The 21,373-nt window shown below is 35.9% G+C and overlaps 2 protein-coding genes across 3 annotated transcripts in view; both read left to right on the forward strand.

Annotated features, from left to right (window-relative positions):
- The window catches only part of LOC127847878 (uncharacterized), a 286,419-nt gene that overhangs the window by 177,376 nt on the left and 87,670 nt on the right, over positions 1 to 21,373 (forward strand). The gene's annotated exons all lie outside the window — the stretch shown is intronic.
- LOC127849193 (UDP-glucose 4-epimerase-like) overlaps positions 3,525 to 21,373 on the forward strand; it is a 32,955-nt gene continuing 15,106 nt past the window's right edge. The window contains exon 1 of the mRNA XM_052381913.1: positions 3,525 to 3,603. Within this exon, the coding sequence (XP_052237873.1) occupies positions 3,525 to 3,603 (79 nt within the window). The remainder of the gene's footprint in view (positions 3,604 to 21,373) is intronic.

Below are 21,373 nucleotides of genomic sequence, written 5' to 3' on the forward strand. Positions count from 1 at the left end.
TAAGTGAAGGCACAATATATTGTGATATGTAATATAAACGATAACACCCTGCAGAGCTTGGTCGAACGTCTATAATCGGCCCTAGTCACATAATGGCCCTCGGGCTGTTATGTCGGCAGCGAGCCGATTATAGACATCAGAACGTCTATAATTGGCCCTCGCCCTATAACGACCATCGGGCTGTTATGTCGGCAGCGGTCCGATTATAGACGTCCGACCCAGCTCAGCCGTGTGTTATTGTCTTAAAATGATTGCCCTTATATCGTCCGGATCCATATCCGCTAAACTGACGTCACCAACGTCGACGTCGCCGTTAGACGAGATACCAACGTTTAATTTCATAGTTTCGGGTACCATATTATCGGGGACGTCTGACGTTGAGTAAGCTCTTTCCGAATGTTTCTGTCGTCCAGAGGCCTATGGGCGTACCAAAGCTGTGAAGAAAAAAACAAACGTAAACATTATCTCTGGTGTTTGTTGTAAGGTAACGTTTCTTTTTAAGACCGATTTATTAACAAAGTACTATCTCAGAACGAAGGATTTGAAGGATTTTAGGATATTCAACACCATGACACATATACCAAGTTTACTTTTAGGAATATGTATATTCACGCGATTTCTTGCTTTGTCGAGTGTCTATTATTATGTAAAACAATTAATTATTTGCTATTAAAAATCTTAAAATGATTTATCTTATGAATGTTTAGTTTCATGACAACCACACTCCCGTTCCGTTCAATAGCTCTCTCTCTCTCTCTCTCACGTTCATGAATATGACACAACCCCTCTAGTTCAGTTCCATGGAACGCATTTTTGAGTGCAATTGATTATTCAATGGCACCAACTCTCCCGTACATGTGTATGTAACAACCTCTCCAGTTCAGTTCCATGGAAATCACTCTTCAGTTCAGTTCAAAAGCACTCACTCTCCAGTCCAGTTTACTTAAATAACATTCACTCTCAGGTTTACTTAAATAACACTCACTCTCCCATTTACTTAAATAAAAATCACTCTTCCATTTACTTAAATAACATATGCTTACAGTTCATGAATATTGATAAATTACTATTACATTTTGCTTAATGACAATTCATATTGCTTAATGAAAACTCCATACAGTTGCAAAGTGCTTTTTAGCATTGTCCTATTCGTTACCAACATACTGCAGCTTCCATGTGCTGTTGTGCTTCTTTGCATCACTAACTTGCAGATACTAGTAACTACGTTGTATCTGTCGTTACTTTATTAGTGTTAATCACATATTATATTGTGTATAAATGAAAATGCACAATTTGAGGTCAAGTTTATTTTAGTTTATATCGCTTTGTCGTGAAAACATTATAACTTATTAATAGTTATTACGTTAACAATTGCACTAAGTATTATAATAAGACGTCAAAAAGACGCACTTTGCATGTTTGTTTGCGTGTTTTAGTGTTCGTGTTTTTTGTAGAAACAGTTCTTGACCATGATTGTGTTGTTGTTGTTGTTGTTCATGCTGTAATTCGCAAGTTGTTGATGGTATAGTCGTTGATGGCGTTTTTACAGTCCTTTCCTCTTGGTCAAATGAATGAATAGTTGCAATTATAGAACGTATTGGCTATTCAAAAAATAGTATCTATCTTGTAGGTTAATTTCAATAAAATTATTAATATATAACATTTAAACATTTAGCGCTAAATATTATTTTGATGCCTTAATCATAATTCTGTTCCAAAAATGCACGAACCTATCAAGTCAAAAGGACTGGTTTCTAACTGCCTATTTTATTATATATAATATTTTCACTTGCAATCGCTCCGGTTTATATTTCTTACACCGCTGCTTCAAGAATACATTTCGATAGCTCAATACCACGGTAAATAAACTTGGTCATCCACCTAGTAAACCATAGGAAACTGATCAGATGTATCGCTTCAACAACAAAAGTTATATGAACAGACAATTTAAAAATTAAGACCAGACAAGACAATTAGCAAATAATCTCGCAAACTCATGTTTTATATATTAAATGTTTTATTAAACCACATATAAATATATAAAATAAATTCGTATTGGTTTGACCGTTGTCAATCGAGAAATAAAATCAGATTTTAAGAAGATAAAAAATAATAACCGTCCATGTCGTTTGTACAACATAGCATCATTTTAAATAGGGTTTATAAGAAACAATAGTAATTTAGACATTCCCTTAAATATAAGTGAATGGCTACAAAAAATATGTAGAAATGCAAGTACGCATTACCGCTTCGAACGTGACTTACTTTAAATATTATTTGATGAATAGTGCTGTATTCTTTATTGTCTCCATATTAAGGCTAGATTAGGTCAGACATGTGCATCCGTATTATTTAGCAAATCAACATTAGACATTCTCGTAAAAGTTATAGTGACCGTGTGTCTCTTAAAGATTATAGAAAGATTTGATTTCAAGGAGATTTTTCTCTAAAGTAGTTTCACACTTGAGTGCTTTTACTCTTCCGTTTCTTCTGTTTCTCTGGCTTGCACCTAACGATTTAATTGTTAAAAGCTTATTAAATTAACATGTATTCTCTTCTATTGCTAGTACATTTGAAGTGAATTGTATGTGGAAAATTTGTATTTACGTTTAAATGTAACTTAAATGATTTTTGTCAAGTGTGGTGTTTTGAGCTCCTTAAACCCAGTTTAAATCCCCAATGCTGTGACTTGACCTTTCCATGAGGTGAAACCCAGTTTATGTTCATTTTCTAGTTTTGTTTAAGTTCGAGTGTTTCACGTTTAACATATGGTTGTTTTTCATACTGTTTGGCTCTTGATTCCTCTCCATTAATAAATGTGCAACTGAAGTTTCTATTTTTACATATTGGACTTTCTTATTCCTATAAGCAGAGCCTCCATTTAAATAATATGTACTTGTGTAATATATTTACGTTTAATGATAATGATGATGATGATTTTATTTGGTAAAAATATGAAAAATTAAGCTATTTTAAACTCGATTGCATCGAAAGCCGTAGGCTTGGCGGACACCAAATCCACTTTATATCATGTATTCTTTTTACAGATAATCCAACGTAAAAACTGTTTCAGAATTGTATCTGCAAATCCCACCAAATATTTCTCACATGATCAGTCATTAACACAAAAAATATTCATGACGTTATCGTCAATCTAACTGGAGTATATATTTATACTGACAATGGAGGAAAGGTTCAAAACGAAAGGGGCACAAAACTGGCTAAAATGTATTAGTGCAGCATATACGACTACGGACGTAATTGCACAATTAGCCGACCTTGGATTTAAAGCATTTTACAAGCATGTACAAAAAGGTCTGCATGCCAAACACGGCATACTTGGAACAACGACTTGTAGTTCATGTAATGACGTTTTTCAGCAGTGCAGTCTGTGTTCAAATATTGGAAATCGCATTTGGGACAACCATCGTTTTAAGCAAGCTCGGCCTTTGAAAGGCCCTTCATGGAGCAATACAGATTCAACAAAATGGTGCACTGACTCTTGGGAGTTGGCCAAGTGCTAAATGCCTCCCACGGGCTACAAGGATAAGACCAGTGCCGCAACAACGGATTTCAATGGCATTATTGGTGCCATGTACAACTGTACCTGGATGCAAAAATATTTTACAGATGATCTTAGCCAGGATACTAACATCTGCATAAAGGTATTTGACAAGTTATCGCTCAATTTATACTATACTATCTGTATTTTTGATATTAAATGAAATTCGTATACAGTGTTACAGGCACATATGCTTTAGTCGATTGTGATTACATAAATTGACTCACAGGCACGAGAAGAAGTTAATCGACTACGGCACTTACACCATGACACACATATAGATGATGATGTTATGATCAGCTTCTTCGATTGTCTTTTGAATCTCCTATATGACCGTGTACACCTGAATAGATTAAGCCGGTAGTGGATGCACGCAAATGCCTTATTAAGGTAAAGTTCATTTTGTTCAAATAATATTGATCAATCAAGAACATATCACTTGCATGAATTGGTATGGTACAAATTCATAAATGCGTGATATTTAGATAATAGCATACTAATTTTGTTGACTCGCATAATTGAATCAGCCTCAATAACAATTGGACAATTGGAAACATGCACATAAATTACCGCCTTTTGCTTCATTACAAACGTGGCATGCTACATACAGTGTAGATTCTGTTCCGTTTTAGCTTCAGCAAGTCACTCTCACATTGTCCGGAAAAAACGGTAAATGACACGTTAACAAAACATTATGAGGATCAAAAGGAAAGTGAGGATACTGCACACGTTAAAAAAACAAACACATGTTACATTGTTAATATTTATATGTTGTTCTAAAAAATTGATGTAATTGACGATCTGTCTCTCTACTATTTAAAGGCCATCACCATTATGGAATATTGCTGTGAAACGTTTAGTATCCTGTGTATTTAAAAATCTGCGTGATCAATACTTTATTTTGATTTTAATTTTTGAATCAGACTTTTTTTAACGTCGTAAAAAGAAAACTGCATACAGTATAGCTAATTAAATATTCATCATTACTCCAAATACTCCACACCAAATAAATACCATTAAGCATGCATGGTGTGAAGCATGATTGAATCAAAACACTTGATATTGTACAGCCACACTGTCGTAACTCAGACCCGTTAACTAAACAACCACGATGGAGGTTAAAGCTTTGTTAAGTATACACATCTCTTCTTACCTGCACTGAAGGACTTATCTGGCTAAAGTGGAATATATGAGTACGACTAAAACAAAATAAAATCCTTTTTTTATACATGTACATGCAAAATAGAGTTTTAGGTTATTTCAACATGAAGATCAGTTTGACTCATTTGTGTTATACTAGTAAGAACAATTAGTTAAACTTTTTTATATTAACTTTTTTTCATATACCATGTTTATTGAGTATAATATTATTTTTACGGGAATAATTCCGTACTCAACACAAATAACGAAAATAATCAAACCAGGTTTTCTCGCGTTTCATTCTTGTCTTCACATTTTATTTCTAAGTGATTCAAATTTAGGGAAATATTGGTATGCTCCTCTAAAGGGGGCTATAGTACCGGAATTTTCGCCGCATTTTCCGTCCGTCCAAATTCTAATTTTGATTGAATTGATTTTTCGTTGGATTGAAAAAAATATCCCTATTACTCGTTTCTGTTCTATTCTGCCCGCCCGTCTTCTTGTCCGTAACACTTTTTATTTATTTTATTTTTTAAATATTATAGAGTTGTGATTATACTGGATGTGATTGGAAATATCTGTTGTTGAAAAATGTCACATTTTCGGAGTTCAAATAAAGATTGATTTCAACTATCTGACCTTCATAAATGACGTTAGCAACAAATTAAACAAAATCAATTCGAATCCAATCCACGAATTGAGTACACTATTACTGTTGAGGTTGTGTTGCCAGTTTCACGTGTTGACGAAGATTTCGCAATTGAGCCACTTTAACTTGTTTGACCTGCATCCGCTTTATGCGGTTCACGATTTTACTAATGCGACTTGGGCCAACCCAATCGCGATAAAACTACTTTAAAAAGATTAGGCTGCACAAATCTTATCATAAAATAGAGGCTAAATAAAAAACTCATTCTATATAGACCGTCAGTGCGGCGCCAAATAACTAGACCGCCCTAATTCTGTCGGTCACCTGAACGTCCGCCAAAACACTTCTGAAAATATTCTGCAAGTTTGCAAATATGCTTTAACGGCAGTGAAGCCAAATGAGGAACATCCGATGAACTTAAATCGAAAAGCTTTCAAGATAATTTTATTGTGACAATACTTATGGTATTATTGATAATATGTTCTAGTGTATGTGCGAGTAAGTTTGTGTGAGTTACTTTTGTGTCTTCGAGCGATAATTGGTTTAAAAGTGAAATATTAGTTCAAGTAGAGTTTGATGAATCCTTAAATCTTCAAAATTCAAACGTCAGCATTGTGGTGTCTTGTTATCCAATTATATAGACGATTACATAAAAAACAAGCATCGTTGAGTTATGTTTAACATAATTTATAAACCCTTCTAAAAAAAACACAAAATTAAAACAACAATTTAACCTGCAAAGAAACAAAAATTAAAATTACAAATGTTTATTCTGAATTACATATTTGACTGCATATATTGTTGCTTAAAGCTAAATTTACTATTTCAGAGTTTCGCGGAGATTTATTACGTCTGTATACAACGACTAGAAATACTGTTTCTGTTTCACCACTACGTCAGAATCATGACAAACCTATATGAGATATCTTTGTGTCACCGAAATTGAGCCACGTTATAATTGAGAAAGACGGAGCTCGAAAGAAAATGGAAAACACAATAGAACAATACAGGTTCATATTTTGTAAAGATGAAAAGCTCAATAGTCGTGTGTTTGTTCAAGGAGAGCCCGGTATGGGCAAATCTACATTCCTTACAAAACTTGCGATTGACTGGTGCAATGCAGTATCTGTACATAATCCTTATCAAAAGGCTACATTTAGTGATTTTGATACATTAAGAAGTTTCAGTTTCTCTTTCACATATCACTGCGAGATGCAATGGGCCAACGCGAAGTGATAGAAATGATCAAACACAAATTATCGACATGATTTACAGTGATAGACGCAAAGTTATGTCTAAACTTTTACACCGAATCATTGAACGAGAAACATGCATCGTAACTTTGGATGGACTGGACGAATGGGCAGACGTTTTGCATAAATACGTCGTACCCCTTATGGCAAACTGTCACTTAAACAGCGTAGTTTTAATAACATCACGACCTTGGAAGCTGGCGGATGAGCGAATAAGGGATTCTGAAATCGACAGACTAATCGAACTAGAAGGGACAACAGATCCAGTAAAGCTAACAAAGGCAATGATACTCAGTCTTCACTCTACTCAAGAAAAGACACCGTCTGATTTTATTGAATACGTTCATTTAAAACAATTGAAGCAGTTTCTTTCTTCACCGTGGCTGCAGACAATGTTAGTAAGTTTGTGGATGAACAGTAAGAATTTTAATGGTTCATTGTGCGAAATTAATTGTATTATACTGGACCTACTTTTTAAGAAAGCAAATGCAAAAGAAGGTTACTTTAAAAAAGGCACTTTTAGTGTTTTTTAAATACTAGCTTAATTGAACTACAGAATGAGATTTTAAAAGCGCTTGTTAAGGCTGCATTTTATTTCACGTTTTCATCAAAGAAATCATTAGTGTTTTCAAAAGCAGAATTACGGACTTATATCTCCGAAGAACATTTGAATTTCTGCCTCGACACTGGCCTGTTAACGGTCATATATAATTCCACAGCATATTTCCATAGTCCATTTATGTGTTTTGTACACGGGATGATCCACGAATTCCTAGCTGAATATCATATAGCATATTCAAAGACGGATGAAGTTTACTGATCGAAAATGAGCACAATGTGTTAGAAATGAGCCAGATCATAATTTATCTGTGTGGGCTTGATTGTAAAATTGCTAATGAACTGATAAACCGTCTAGCTGATGACCAATTCGTTAACGAAATAAATCGTGCTGTTAAAATCTATATACGATATTTAGAAGATATTGATATGTTGTTAGCATTTAATACAGATTATAAGGCAATAGGAAACATTCGAAAATATAAATCTGATGAGAGTATCTACGCTTCGCGTATCTTAGCTTTATCATTCTTATTCCAGCGCAGGATGATTGCTGGTGTCAATGAGGCTATAGCCAGCGGGCAGAAAGATATTTGTTTGAAGTGCAGGGACTTTATATTTAATGAATATCTGTGCGAGTCCGAATCAAACGCATTACGTGCACTGTTAATGCTAAACAAATCCAATGTCAGGACACTTATTTTAGAAAGTAATGTACTATAAATAAGCGAACTACTGACCGTCCTTCAACAATCAAAAGATTTTCTCGAACGTGTAAAGGCCAGAGTGACTCCGGAAATACATAAAGCATTTTATAATTTAAAGCTAAAAGAGCTGAATTTTATCGGAAAACTGAACGTACCAGCAATATCTGATGTTCTTACATCCTTGTTTAAGTTAAAATATTTATACATAGAAGATTCAACTTGTAACGAAGAAATCCATATCCCCGTCACATTAAAATATTTAGAGTTGAAGACAGTTAAATGTACTGCTGGGTTTCTGAAAAGGTTACTAGTGCGATTATCTTTGTTAAAACACGCTATCTATTTCGAGATGTGGGATCTGAATGTAACCGATTGTAGTACATCGATATTACAATCAGACTCATTGCCAAAGCAAATGTCAAATATCAACGTGTTCGTGAAATAGGGGAGTAATAACCTGTATAATTTGCTGCGATTTACACCTATCGTGGACATGCGCCTTCTGAATGCCGATGATGCTGCATTAGCATCACATATTTTACCCACACTCAGTAAATTAGAAAGGCTTCAATTAAGGGGAAAGTATACGGGTCGTTGTGCCAGCCAGCTGCCAGCATCGTTACAACACATTGATCTTTTTCAGTCCAATGTTCTACTGAGTGGCTATTTAGCTTATTGATCAATCTTTCCGCATCATTTCATCCTATAATATGTTGGCTATTGAGCATTGTATTGACATCAATTAAAGAACCATTTAACGCTGTTATGTCTAATATTCAGATATCAGTAAAAAATGGCAGCAAGGAACTTTTTAAAATATTTAGTGACACAAGCATAGGGATCCTGGACTTGCGAACTGCTGATTGTGTGTTACAAGCATCAGAAATTCTTCCCACTCTTCATAAATTGGAAAATCTTTACTTATTGTGATCTCATACAGGCCATCTTGCCATCCAGCTTCCTGCATCGCTACACTGTATCAGTTTTCAGACAGGCGAATGCTCCTCTGAGTCGATGTGCAGCTTGTTGATCAGACTTTGTACATTAGGTCATCGTGTAAAGTACGAGCTGTGGGACTTTGCAGTACAATCACGTAGAGAAGACTTGGGCGCCGTTTCAAAAACACATGTATCTGATCGGCGATATAAACTATTGGAATGTGATATGTCTAATATTGAGATATTAGTAAACAATGTGAGCAAGGAACTGTTTGAAATATTTCGAGACACAAGTATAGGGATCCTGGACTTGAGAACGGCTGATTCTGTATCACAAACATCAAGCATTATTCCAACACTCATTAAATTAAAAAAAGCTTCTATTATGGGGGACGTATATCGGTCGATGTGATCTCCAGCTTCCTGTATCGTTACACTGTATCAGTCTTCAGACAGGCGAATGCTCCTCTGAGTGGCTGTGCAGCTTGTTGATCAAGCTTTGTGCATTAGGCCATCGTGTAAAGTGCGAGCTGTGGGACTTTGCAGTACAATCACGTAGAGAAGACTTGGGCGCCGTTTCAAAAACACATGTATCTGATCGGCGATATAAACTATTGGAATGTAATATGTCATATACTGAGATATAAGTAAAAAAGGGGGAGCAAGGAACTGTTTGAAATATTTCGAGACACAAGTATAGGGATCCGGGACTTGGGAAGGACTTGAGAACGGCTGATTCTGTATCACATATCACATATTAGTTAACAATGTGAGCAACGAACTGTTTGAAATAATTCGGGACACAAGTATAGGGATCTTAGACTTGAGAACGGCTGATTATGTATCACTTGCATCAGACATTCCTCCAACACTCATTCAATTAAAAAAGCTTCTATTATGGGGGACGTATATGGGTCGATGTGATCTCCAGCTGCCTGTCACGTGGAGAAGATTATGGCGTTGATGCCTATATACATGAATCACACGTGCGAACCAAACTATTGTTGATATGTCAAATATTGAGATATATGTAAATAATGGCAACAAGGAACTGTTTGAAATATTTCGTGACACAAGTATAGGGATCTTGGATCTGCGAACTGCTGATTGTATTTTACACGCATCAGACATTCTACACACTCTCTGTAAATTAGAAATGCTTGTCTTCAATGGATCGTTTACAGGCCATTTCGCCACCCAGTTGCCTGCATCGTTAAACTGTATCAGTCTTCAGACAGGCGAATGCTCCTCTGAGTGGCTGTACAGCTTGTTGATCAATCTTTGCGCATAAGGTCATCATGTAAAATGCGAGTTCTGGTACTTTGTATTACAATCACGTGGAGAAGATTATGGCGCCGATGCATATATACATGAATCACTCGTGCGATCTAAACTTGTGTCATGTGATATGTCTAATATGGAGATATAAGTAATTAATGGCAGCAAGGAACTCACACTCAGTAAATTAGAAACGCTTCTTTTATGGGGATCTTATACAGACCATTTTGACATCCAGCTTACTGCATCGTTACAATATATCAGTCTTGAGAAAGGCGAATGCTCCTCTGAGTGGCTGTACAGCTTGTTGATCAATCTTTGTGCATTAGGTCATCTTTCAAAGTTCGTGCTGTGGGACTTTGTAATGCAATCACGTGGAGAAGATTGTGTCGCCGATGCAAATATACATGGATCTAACGAGCGATATAAAGTTATGTCATGTGACATGTCTTATATCAAGATATCAGTAAAGAATAGCAGCAAAGAACTGTTTGAAATATTTCGTGACACAAGCATAGGGTTTGCGAACTTCTGATTGTATTTTACATGCAAAACACATTCTTCCCTCTTTCAGTAAATTAAAGACGCTTGCATTATGTGGGACATATACGGGTCGATGTGTACTCAATCTGCCTGCATCGCTACACTGTATCGGTCTTGAAACAGGCGAATGCTCCGCTGAGTGGCTGTGCAGTTTTTTAATCAAGCTTTCTGCATTAGATCATCATGTAAAATGGCTGGCAAACTTTGTAGTGCAATCAGGAGAATATTGTGGCGGTGATTCAAATATGCATGTTTCTGACCTGCGATCTAAACTATTGGAATGTGATATATCTAATATTGAGATATTAGTGAAACATTTTAGCAAGGAACTGAAATATTTCGTGACACAAGTATAGAGATCCTGGATTTGATAACAACTGATTGTGTCTTCCAAATATCAGACATTCTCCCTACACTCAGTAAATTTGAAAAGCTTCTATTATTTCGGGCATATGCGGGTCTGTGTGCTTCCCAACTGCCTGCATCGTTAAACTGTATCAGTCTTATTACAGGCGAATGCTCCTCTGAGTGGCTGTACAGCTTGTTGATTAAGCTTTCTGCATTAGGTCATCCTGTAAAGTGCGAGCTGTGGGACTTGGAAGTGCAATCACGTGGAGATGATTGCGGCGCTGATGCAAATATACAAGTATCTGACCTGCGATCTAAACTATTGGAATGTAATGTGTCTAATATTAAGATATTAATAAAAAAATGGTAGCAAGGACTTATTTGAAATATTTCGTGACACAAGTTTAGCGAACCAAGACTTGCGAACGGTTGATTGTGGTTTACAAATATCAGACATTTTTTCAACACTCGTTAAATTAAAAAAGCTTTATTTATGGGGGATCTTTGTGGGTCATTGTGATCTCCAGCTGCCTGCATCGATACACTGTATCGGTCTTGAGACAGGCGAATGCTCCACTGAGTGGCTGTGCAGTTTGTTGATAAAGCTTTCTGCATTAGATCACCCTGTAGTATGTCAGCTGTGGAACTGTGTAGTACAATCACGTGGAGAAGATTTAGGCGCTGATTCAAAAAGATATGAATCTCACATGCGATCTAAACTATTGTCATGTGATATGTCTAATATTGAGATATTAGTAGAAAATAATAGCAAGGAATTATTTGAAATATTTCGTGACACAAATATAGGGGTCCTGGATTTGCGAACGGCTGATTGTGATTTACAAATATCAGACATTCTTCCCACATTCAGTAAATTAAAAAATCTGGGTTTCTGGGGATCATTGTGGGCCATTGTGATCTCCAGCTGCCTGCATCAAGACTGTATAAGTCTTGAGACAGGCGAATGCTCCTCTGAGTGGCTGTGCAGCTTGTTGATCAAGCTTTCTGTATTAGATCATCCTGTAGTATGTCAACTGTGTAACTTTGTCGTACAAGCACGTGGAGAAGATTGCTGCGCCAATTCAAATAATCATGAATCTCACATGCGATCTAAACTATTGGCATGTGGCATGTCTAATATTGAGATATTAGTAGAAAATGGCAGCAAGGAACTGTTTTAATTATTTCATGACACAAGTATATGGGTCCTGGACTTGAGAACGGCTTATTGTGTTTCACTAACATAAGACATTCTTCCAACACTCTTTAAATTAGAAAACCTTCACTTGTCGGGAACTTATACGGGCCATTATGCCATCCAGCTTCCTGCATCGTTACAATTTATCAGTCTTGAGACAGGCGACTGCTCCTCTGAGTTGCTGTGCAGCTTGCTGGTTAATCTTTCTGCATTAGGTCATCATGTAAAGTGTGTGCTGTCGGACTGTGTAGTGCAATCAAATGAACAAGATTGCGGCGTTGATTCAAATATACAAATATCTCACATGCTATCTAAATTATTGTCATGTGACTTGTCTAATATTGAGCTATTTGTAACAAATGCCAGCAAGGAACTTTTCGAAATATTTCGTGACACAAGTATAGGGATCTTGTATATAGACTTGAGAACGGCTGATTCTGATTTACTTACATCTTAAATTAGGCAATTATTAAAAACGTTTTTTTAACTGTTATTGGGTACTTTTTTTTACTTTTGTACCTTTTGCATAAAAGGTTTTTATAACTAGTAACATGGGTGTGTTTGCGAACAGAATCATACATGAAATAGTTTTGCCATTTTTAGCGTTTCAAACAAAACAATGAACGCCAGCAAAAGATTTCTACTTAAAGGGACTGTCAACCACGAATGACGAAAAAAGAAAAGTTCGAAAATACCGTAATTTTTAACAATTATTAGTTTATATTAATTAAAAACTTACGACTGGTATATAACATTACTTGAAAAAAATTCATATTTTCAGTATATTTGGTAATACAATTTTGCAATGTGAATCACGAAAGTACATCGCGAAAATAGGTGACATAACGATTTACACACTATAAATAACGCAAGGAGATTGATCATTTTATTTATTTGATATATACAATTCACTACGCATGCACAATTTGCATTCCTGGGTTTTACCACGTGACGATGATGATCAATCTACTGGCGTTATTTATAGTGAACAGGTAAATACCTGGTAGACATACCCAGTAAAGGTTATTACCAAATATACTGAAAATATGAAAACTTAACAACTTTTTTCAAGTAATGTAATATACCAGTCGTGATATTTTAATCAATGTAAACTAATAATTGTAAAAAAGTACTGTATTTTACAACTTTTCTTTTCTTCGTCGTCGTGGTTGACCGTCCCTTTAAGAAATGTACTATCTTTAAACCCGATAAATCCCTTCAGTAATTAAACAGTGTTTAAACAGCATAAACATCTAAAAGGTTAAAAAGCGTCACCGATGTTCCATCTGATTTAAAGTCACACCTGACAAGAAATGTCTGTTTTACTCATCTTAAATATAGAAAATGTAGAATATACAATACACATGTAAGTTGAATATACATTATAATTAAAAGACGAAATTATTAAAACACTCCAGAATATGTTTAAAACATTGCTGTAAAAGTCCGAAATAATTGTGTAACTTGATCATGTCAGTTTATGTATTGATTAGTTTTTGATAACCACAATGTTTTTGTTTTTAAAATGTTGTTGTTATTGAAGGCAAGTATGAAGTATGAAACGAATACAGATCATGGAAATACTGCGTGTAATATTGACGGACTTTTTCTCAACAAAATCACAAATATGGTACATTTCAATTGGGTTGGCGTAAAAAAAGCATTGCACCTACATTTTTAAGTTATGATGTACGGGATGCATATGTCAATTCCGTGCATTAATACAACAACGCAGAAACCATAGACGAAATGTCCACCTTGTTTGTAATATACTAGTACATACTATATTTTTCTAAAATTACATAACGGTGTATTTGTTCTATACGTTGAATAAATATTTTTCATTTTTAAACGTTTTATTTAATTTTATTTAAGCTACAGTAGGTGACATTTACTGTTACAAACATGCGAAGGGCAGGGAAATAACCAATGCAACTGTCTGTATAATTGGGCCGTGCTCTTTGAAAAGGGAGTTTAATGCATGTGCGTAAAGTGTCGTACTAGATTAGCCTGTGCAGTCCGCACAGGCTAATCCGGGACGACACTTGATGCCTAAACTAGATTTTTTGCTAAAGAGAGACGTTCTTTAAACGAAAAATATCATAAAATGTGCGGGCTGCACAGGCTAATCTGAGACGACACTTTACGCACATGCATCAAACCCCCTTTTCACAGCGCACGGCATAATTATATATCAGTACTAATAATTATTTTAGGCTTGTATTTTCGCCTTTTTAACAGTGGTTTAGTCATATCAATGCGTTCATTACATATCTCATAAGTCATGGGTAGACGAAGATGATCTATAAAGTTGACTACTGGTTATTGCACATATATATGCCATTGCCTGACAGCTGCCTTTCTTCAATGAAAAATAATGGACGAATGACGTATTAATGAATTCATGAACAACTTAAGTGGTCGTACCGGGATAGTACTTGTAATACAACCAATTTATGAAATATCAATTAAGATAGCCGCGCCAAACTTACTAGTATATGCTTTGTTTTTGTAAATTGTAGCTGCATTAGGGCTAGTGTGACTTGACCAAATCATCAATCTGAGGTATTAATCTCTATTATTCAAAAAGTAAAACATGCAAAACTATTGTTATTTTGTTCGGTGTTTGATGGGATTGATCAACATTTTTAAAACGTCGTCCATGCCTATCAACACAAGTTGTACATCCGTTATTTCAAAACATATGTACCGGTAATTGCCTAAATATGGCAAATATTTAAAATGTCAATATCCATTCATGTAAAATGTGCTTAACCTATCACGTATGCGATTAGAAAACCAAACAACAAAGTTTACATGGACATGAATAGATTATAAAATATATATATTACAGATTATGACTGTTTCCTTCTTGCAAGCATTCATACTATTAATATACAAAATGGAAGGGGAGGCAATTCCATAGCAGTATTTTGGAAAACAACTGCAAGCGGTTTCTAAAATAAAATCGCGATGTCTGTCCTCAAAGCCAAACCATTGCAAATTTCACAATGATTTTTTTTCAAAATTGGTATTATTTCAAGAAAGATGTATATAATTAAATGAAAAATACACTAAGAACATTAATGCAAAGTATTTGTACAAACGGCATTGACTTCTTGTATATAACAAAAACAATACAAATAAAATGCAAATGAGGGTGCACCAAGAAACAAATCCGTTTAAACATCATTTAAGACCCAGCGTGTAGTTTCGGACAAGAACATATATATATATATATATATATATATATATATATATATATATATATATATATATATATATATATATATATGGCCATCATAACACGTCCCATTGTGGGTATCAAACCAATCCCTTAGTGGCCGTGTTTTCAACGTTTTTTTTTCTATTTTTAAATTGTTGTACAGTGTCACCCTAAAAACACTGCAAATAATTTTTAAATTCAGCAAGTGCTTTCGCCCTTGTGTCGTTGGCAGAAAGTTTGTCTTGCATCATTAAAGTGAATAAGTTCGTGAACTTTGGCAGAACTACATTAAAGTGAATTAATCGACTTATAATGAAGCGGATCTAATAAGGTGTAATATAACGATTCCAATAAGGAGTAACATAAGAGGTCTACTGAGCTGCCATTTTACTAAGACAGTGTAACATCGGGTCTAATGACTTGAAGAGTAAACGATCGATTGATGTTAAATGAATTTGGTCTGATACTATAAAAACTCCGGGTATTATACCGTGTAACAGAACGGGTATTATACCGTGTAACTTACGGTTTAATACTGTCTTAAATATCGGGTTTATTTAGCTGTAACGGAAACGGTCTATTTACGTGTAATGCAACGGGTAACAAAACGGAAATTGTACAGTATAACATAAGGCGGCGTAAAACCAAGAAGCATAACGGGTTAAATGACGTGTATTATAATTGGTCTAATGATGTTTAACATATCGGGTCTAGAACCGTGAATATTAAGGCGTATCAAAACTTGATCCTTACGGGTCTAACGGATGTTTTTTAGTGTAAACGTTACGCTTGAACAGATTATTAAAGTACCGGGTCTTCGGACGTGTTAAGAAATGGGTCTAATGCTGTGTACCATGTGGAAATAAAGGGCCTGATATTGTTTAATCTAACGAGTATGTACATTACGTATGCATACATATATATTCAATTAAATTAATCAAACAGTGGTAGAGTTACATCGCATAATAAATATACATGCATCTTTATTTATTTATTTTTAATTTATCGCAGTTTTGAATCTTCAGAAAACAAAATGAAATGGCTAATATTTTCTTTTAAGAAAATATGGACATAAAACAACGTACATGTTTATCAATTTATCTAAGTCTCACAAATGACCTACACAAATGTAATAGACATTTTTATTTTGTGACACGTGTAAGACACCTGCAACTTAAATATAAACCTCTCAGCAACATGTTTGATTCCACGCGCCCAAACAATACACTCCTCAGCATATGTATCAATTTCACGTGTCAAAACAATAGATACACTCCTTAGCACAATTAATTATTTCACGTGCCACTACAAAATTCGTAACCTCTCATTCACTAGCGAGAGGAACAGATGAGACATCTTGCAATTACATCGTCCGTAACATGTAGCTTTCTGTAGAAAGTTCACAATTGTGCAGTTCATCTTAATGAAGTAACGATAGTCGTTTTAACAGAGATCATCGTTCTAAGAACGACAACTCAGGATGTGTTTTAAACACTTGCTGCCACGGCATTACTTCCCTTAAATGATTATATATACATTTCACGAAAAACAATGTTATTATCAACACATAAAGTACGACAAACGCATTTATAAAAATTATATAATTAAATACTTTAGAATGTTCATAATAAATTAGTTATTAAAGTTCAAGCACTACAATCAGAATCAATCATGAAAATGCGCAATTTTAAATGACACGGTTGGTTTAACTTCGTTTACATCGTCACATTTCGTGGCACTAATTTCGACGGGCATCGGAAGGCCTTCGGCAGAGTTCGTTCACTCCTCGGGTATTTTCGACATTTTGTGTTCGTGATCATGGTCATGGTGATGCTTGTGTTTGTGATGAAAAGCTGCTTGCCTCCATAGCTCAGTGGATAAGGCGCTTGCTGTAATCCAGAGGTCTCGGGTTCGATCCCGGGTCGGGGCACATACATGCCAGTCATGTTTCAGCGGAATGCTGACTGACAAATAAAGGCTTAGCTCGGCATTAAGACGTGTTTGTTTGTTTTTGTTTTGTTTGCAAAGAAAAACGTCTGTGTGTTTGTTTCCGGCCTCCGCGACGCTTTGAAATATGTGGGTTATCTCGCCTCATATTTCGCGTTTTGTAGACTTGTAACTGAGTATACAGACGCTTCAACTCGGCCTGGAATACTAACATACATGTTGTCACAAACAAACAATTGGATAAGTCAGCATGGTTGTAATGTGTTTGTTAAATTATTTAAACTAATGAAGTGTTTATAATATAAAGTATTCAATTATAAATTGTTAAATCTTAAATCATGAGAAAAAAATATGCTTAGTAATAAGCTAATACTACATATCGTTACTATAAATAGTAAGAAAATGAGTCGCGAGCGGGCCGTTATTTGTATCCTGCGGGCTTATATAAATGTTCCACAACGTCCGAATTGCTGTCAGTTAAATTAACATAGTTAAGCTTAAACCGTTGTGTTCCGCCATACGTTATCAAATTCGTTATTAGTTGCATGAAAATAACAGTACGGAAAGCTGGTTTTGTCAATAGATTTAAGTGAAGGCACAATATTTTGTGATATGCAATATAAACGAAAACCCACTGCAGAGCTTTGTCGGACGTCTGTAATCGGCCCTAGCCGCATAATGGCCCTCTGGCTGTTATGTCGGCAGCGGTCCGATTATAGACGTCCGACCCAGCTCAGCCGTGTGCTATTGTCTCAAAATGATTACCCTTATATCTTCCGGATCCACATCCGCTTAACTGACGTCACCAACGTCGACGTCGCCGTTAGACGAGATGCCAACGTTAATTTCATAGCTTCCGGTGCCATATTATCGGGGACGTCTGACGTTGAGTAAGCTCTGTTGCGAATGTTTATGTCGTCCAGAGGCCTATGGGCGTACCAAAGTTGCGAAGAAAAACACATGTAAAAATTATCTCTGGCGTTTGTTGTAAGTGTAACGTTTCTTTTAAAACCGATTTATTAACTTAGTTCTATCTCATGATGAAGATTTGACGGATTATGGGAAATAAAACATCATGACGCATATACCAGATTCATTTTTAGAAATATGTATATTTTACGCGATTTCTTGCTTTGTCGTTTGTCAATTATTATGTAAAACAATCAATTATTGTGGTTATTAAAAATCTTAAAATGGTTTATCTTTGTAATGCTTAGTTTCATGACAACCACACTCCCGTTCAGTTCAATTGCACTCTCTCTCCCGTTCATGTGTATGACACAACCTCTCCAGTTCAGTTCCATGAAACTCATTTTCGAGTTCAATTCAATGGCACTTACTCTCTCGTTCAGTTCAATGGCATTCACTCTCTCGTTTAGTTCAATGGTACTCACTCTCTCATTTAGTTCAATGACACTCACTCTCTCGTTCAGTTCGATCACACTCACTCTCTCATTCAGTTCAATGGCACCCACTGTTCCGTTTATTTGTATGACACAGCCTCTCCAGCTCAGTACAATGGAACTCACTCTTGAGTTCAGTTCAATGGCACTCACTCTCCCGTCCAGTTAAATGTAACACACTCTTCGTGTAGTTAAATTGCACTCATTATCCCATTTGGTTAAATTGTGCCCATGTTCCCGTTTAATTCAATGGCACTCACTCTCCCATTTGGTTTAATCACTCTTCAGTTAAGTTTTGTGAAATGCCCTCTTCCGTTCAGTTTTATGACATCCACGCTAACATTCGGGTTTCTCGTTTAAATCGTACATTGGATTCTATGAAACTCATTATCACTCTCAGATTTTATGACACCCACTGTCTTGTGAGGTATTCTCACCCCAATTATCGGTTTAGTTTTATTACATCCATAATTTCCAATAACTAACGTACAACATAATACGCCATTCCAGCGTGGCTACCTACCTTCCGTATAACATAACACGCTTTACAAGCGCGGCCCAGTAACCTCAGTTCTACATAAGACACCTTTCAAGCGTTTCAGTTACCTCTGCACAGAAAAATGCATAACAATCATTTGAATTCGCAACCCATCGTACAACATAAAAAGCCCTAACATATTTTGCTACTCATCGTACAACATAACACGCCAAGGATTCTGCAAACTCATCATACAACATTAAATGTCAAGTATGCTGCAAACTCACCGTACAACATAAAACGTCAAGAATGCTTCAAACTCAACGTACAACATAAAACGACAAGAATGCTTCAAACTCAACGTACAACATAACACGCTAAAGATGCTGCAAACTAACTGAACAACATAAGACGCCCATAATGCTCAATCTCACCGTACAACATAAAATGCCAAGGACGCTGCAAACTCGTCTTGCAACATAAAACGGCATAGATGCTGATAATACGCCGTACAACATAAAACGCCAAGGATTCTGCAAACTCACCGTACAACATAAATCACCAAGGATGCTGCAAACTCATCGTAAAACATAGAACGCCAAAGATGCTGCAAACTCGAGGATGATGGTGAGCGAGATGTAGAAGCCATCCCGGACCACCGCTAACGCCGCCCTAACTTGGTAGCAGAGCTACATGCCGAACAACAAAAACAAGATTTCAGCTGGAAATAAATGGTGGAAAAAATAAGAACAAAGTAGATACAAATTTTGTGGTGAACAGTATTATCACAGTTTCCGTAACGATATTTGTTGCGCAGAATAATCACAGTGTTCATGTCGTTTTTGTGTCCAGTATTATTGTCAAAGAATCCATAACGATGATTGTTCAGCATAATAAGATTGACCATGTTGATGTTATGTTATTCAGCATTATGTACATATCGGTGTTGTATTGTACAACAATTAGAGAGTGATCATGTCGGTGTTGTATTGTACAACATTTAGAGATTGTCCATGTCGGTGTTGTATTGTACAACATTTAGAGAGTGTCCATGTCGGCGCTGTATTGTACAACGATTAGAGAGTGTCCATGTCGGTGTTGTATTGAACAACATTAAAAGAGAGTGACCATGTCGGTGTTGTATTGTACAACATTTTTAGAGTGATCATATCGGTTTGTATTGTACAACATTTAGAGAGTGATCATGTCGGTGTTGTTTTGTACACTATTTAGAGAGTGATCATGTCGGTGTTGTATAGTAGTACAACATTTAGAGAGTAATCATGTCCGTGTTATGTTGTTAAATTTCAACGTTTAGACCATTCCTCTGGTGCGTTGTGTAACATTATCAAAGTGACGATGTTGAGTTGTATAACATTAGCATATAGTTCAAGCCTTATAATGTGTTATGCAACATTCCTACATGCTCATGTTCATGCAGACAAAATGCGTCATGTGGTAAGCAAACATTATCTAAGTATACATGCTTATATCAACACGCGTGGTATCTTTCACAACATTAACATAGAGTCATGTCGGTGTTGTGCTTTGCAACCGTGATCATGTCGGAGTTATGTTGTGCAGAGTGTCGATGTTGACTGTCACAACATAAGCATAGAGCAAAAGCCTATTAATGTGCTAAACGACATTCTCGTCATTTTAATTCATTTCGGTAATAGGTTGTACAACATTATCATCGGGGTCATGTCGGTGCTGTGTTGAACAACATATAAATTGAGTCGATCACGATGTTGTGTTATTCAACATAATCATAAGGTCCATGTCGGTATTATGACGCACAACCTAATCAAATAGTGCAAGTCGGTATAAAGTTGTGCAAAGCGAAACATTCAAAGTGGGATAAATTTCTTGCTCAGGAAATTTCAGTGGTCAGGGCTATTTTCGAACCAGGGACCTCTCGATCTCTAAGCCATCGTCCTACCATTAGACCACTGCTCCTATGGTCTTCTTTGTTCTGTGTGTTAGATTTAAAATAAAGTATTGTCTTGATTGATCCTTTTTAAACATAGCCATGTTCTGTTTGATCTCTTTGCAATTCATGTTTTTCTTTGGCCCTTTTTGTTACTGACCTCTACGTCTTACCCGTAATAAGTTTCTAAACGTGCCGTTTTACACAAAACGTGT

This window comes from Dreissena polymorpha, chromosome 10 (genome assembly GCF_020536995.1).
Source record: "Dreissena polymorpha isolate Duluth1 chromosome 10, UMN_Dpol_1.0, whole genome shotgun sequence".
Classification (NCBI taxonomy): Eukaryota; Metazoa; Mollusca; class Bivalvia; order Myida; family Dreissenidae; genus Dreissena; species Dreissena polymorpha.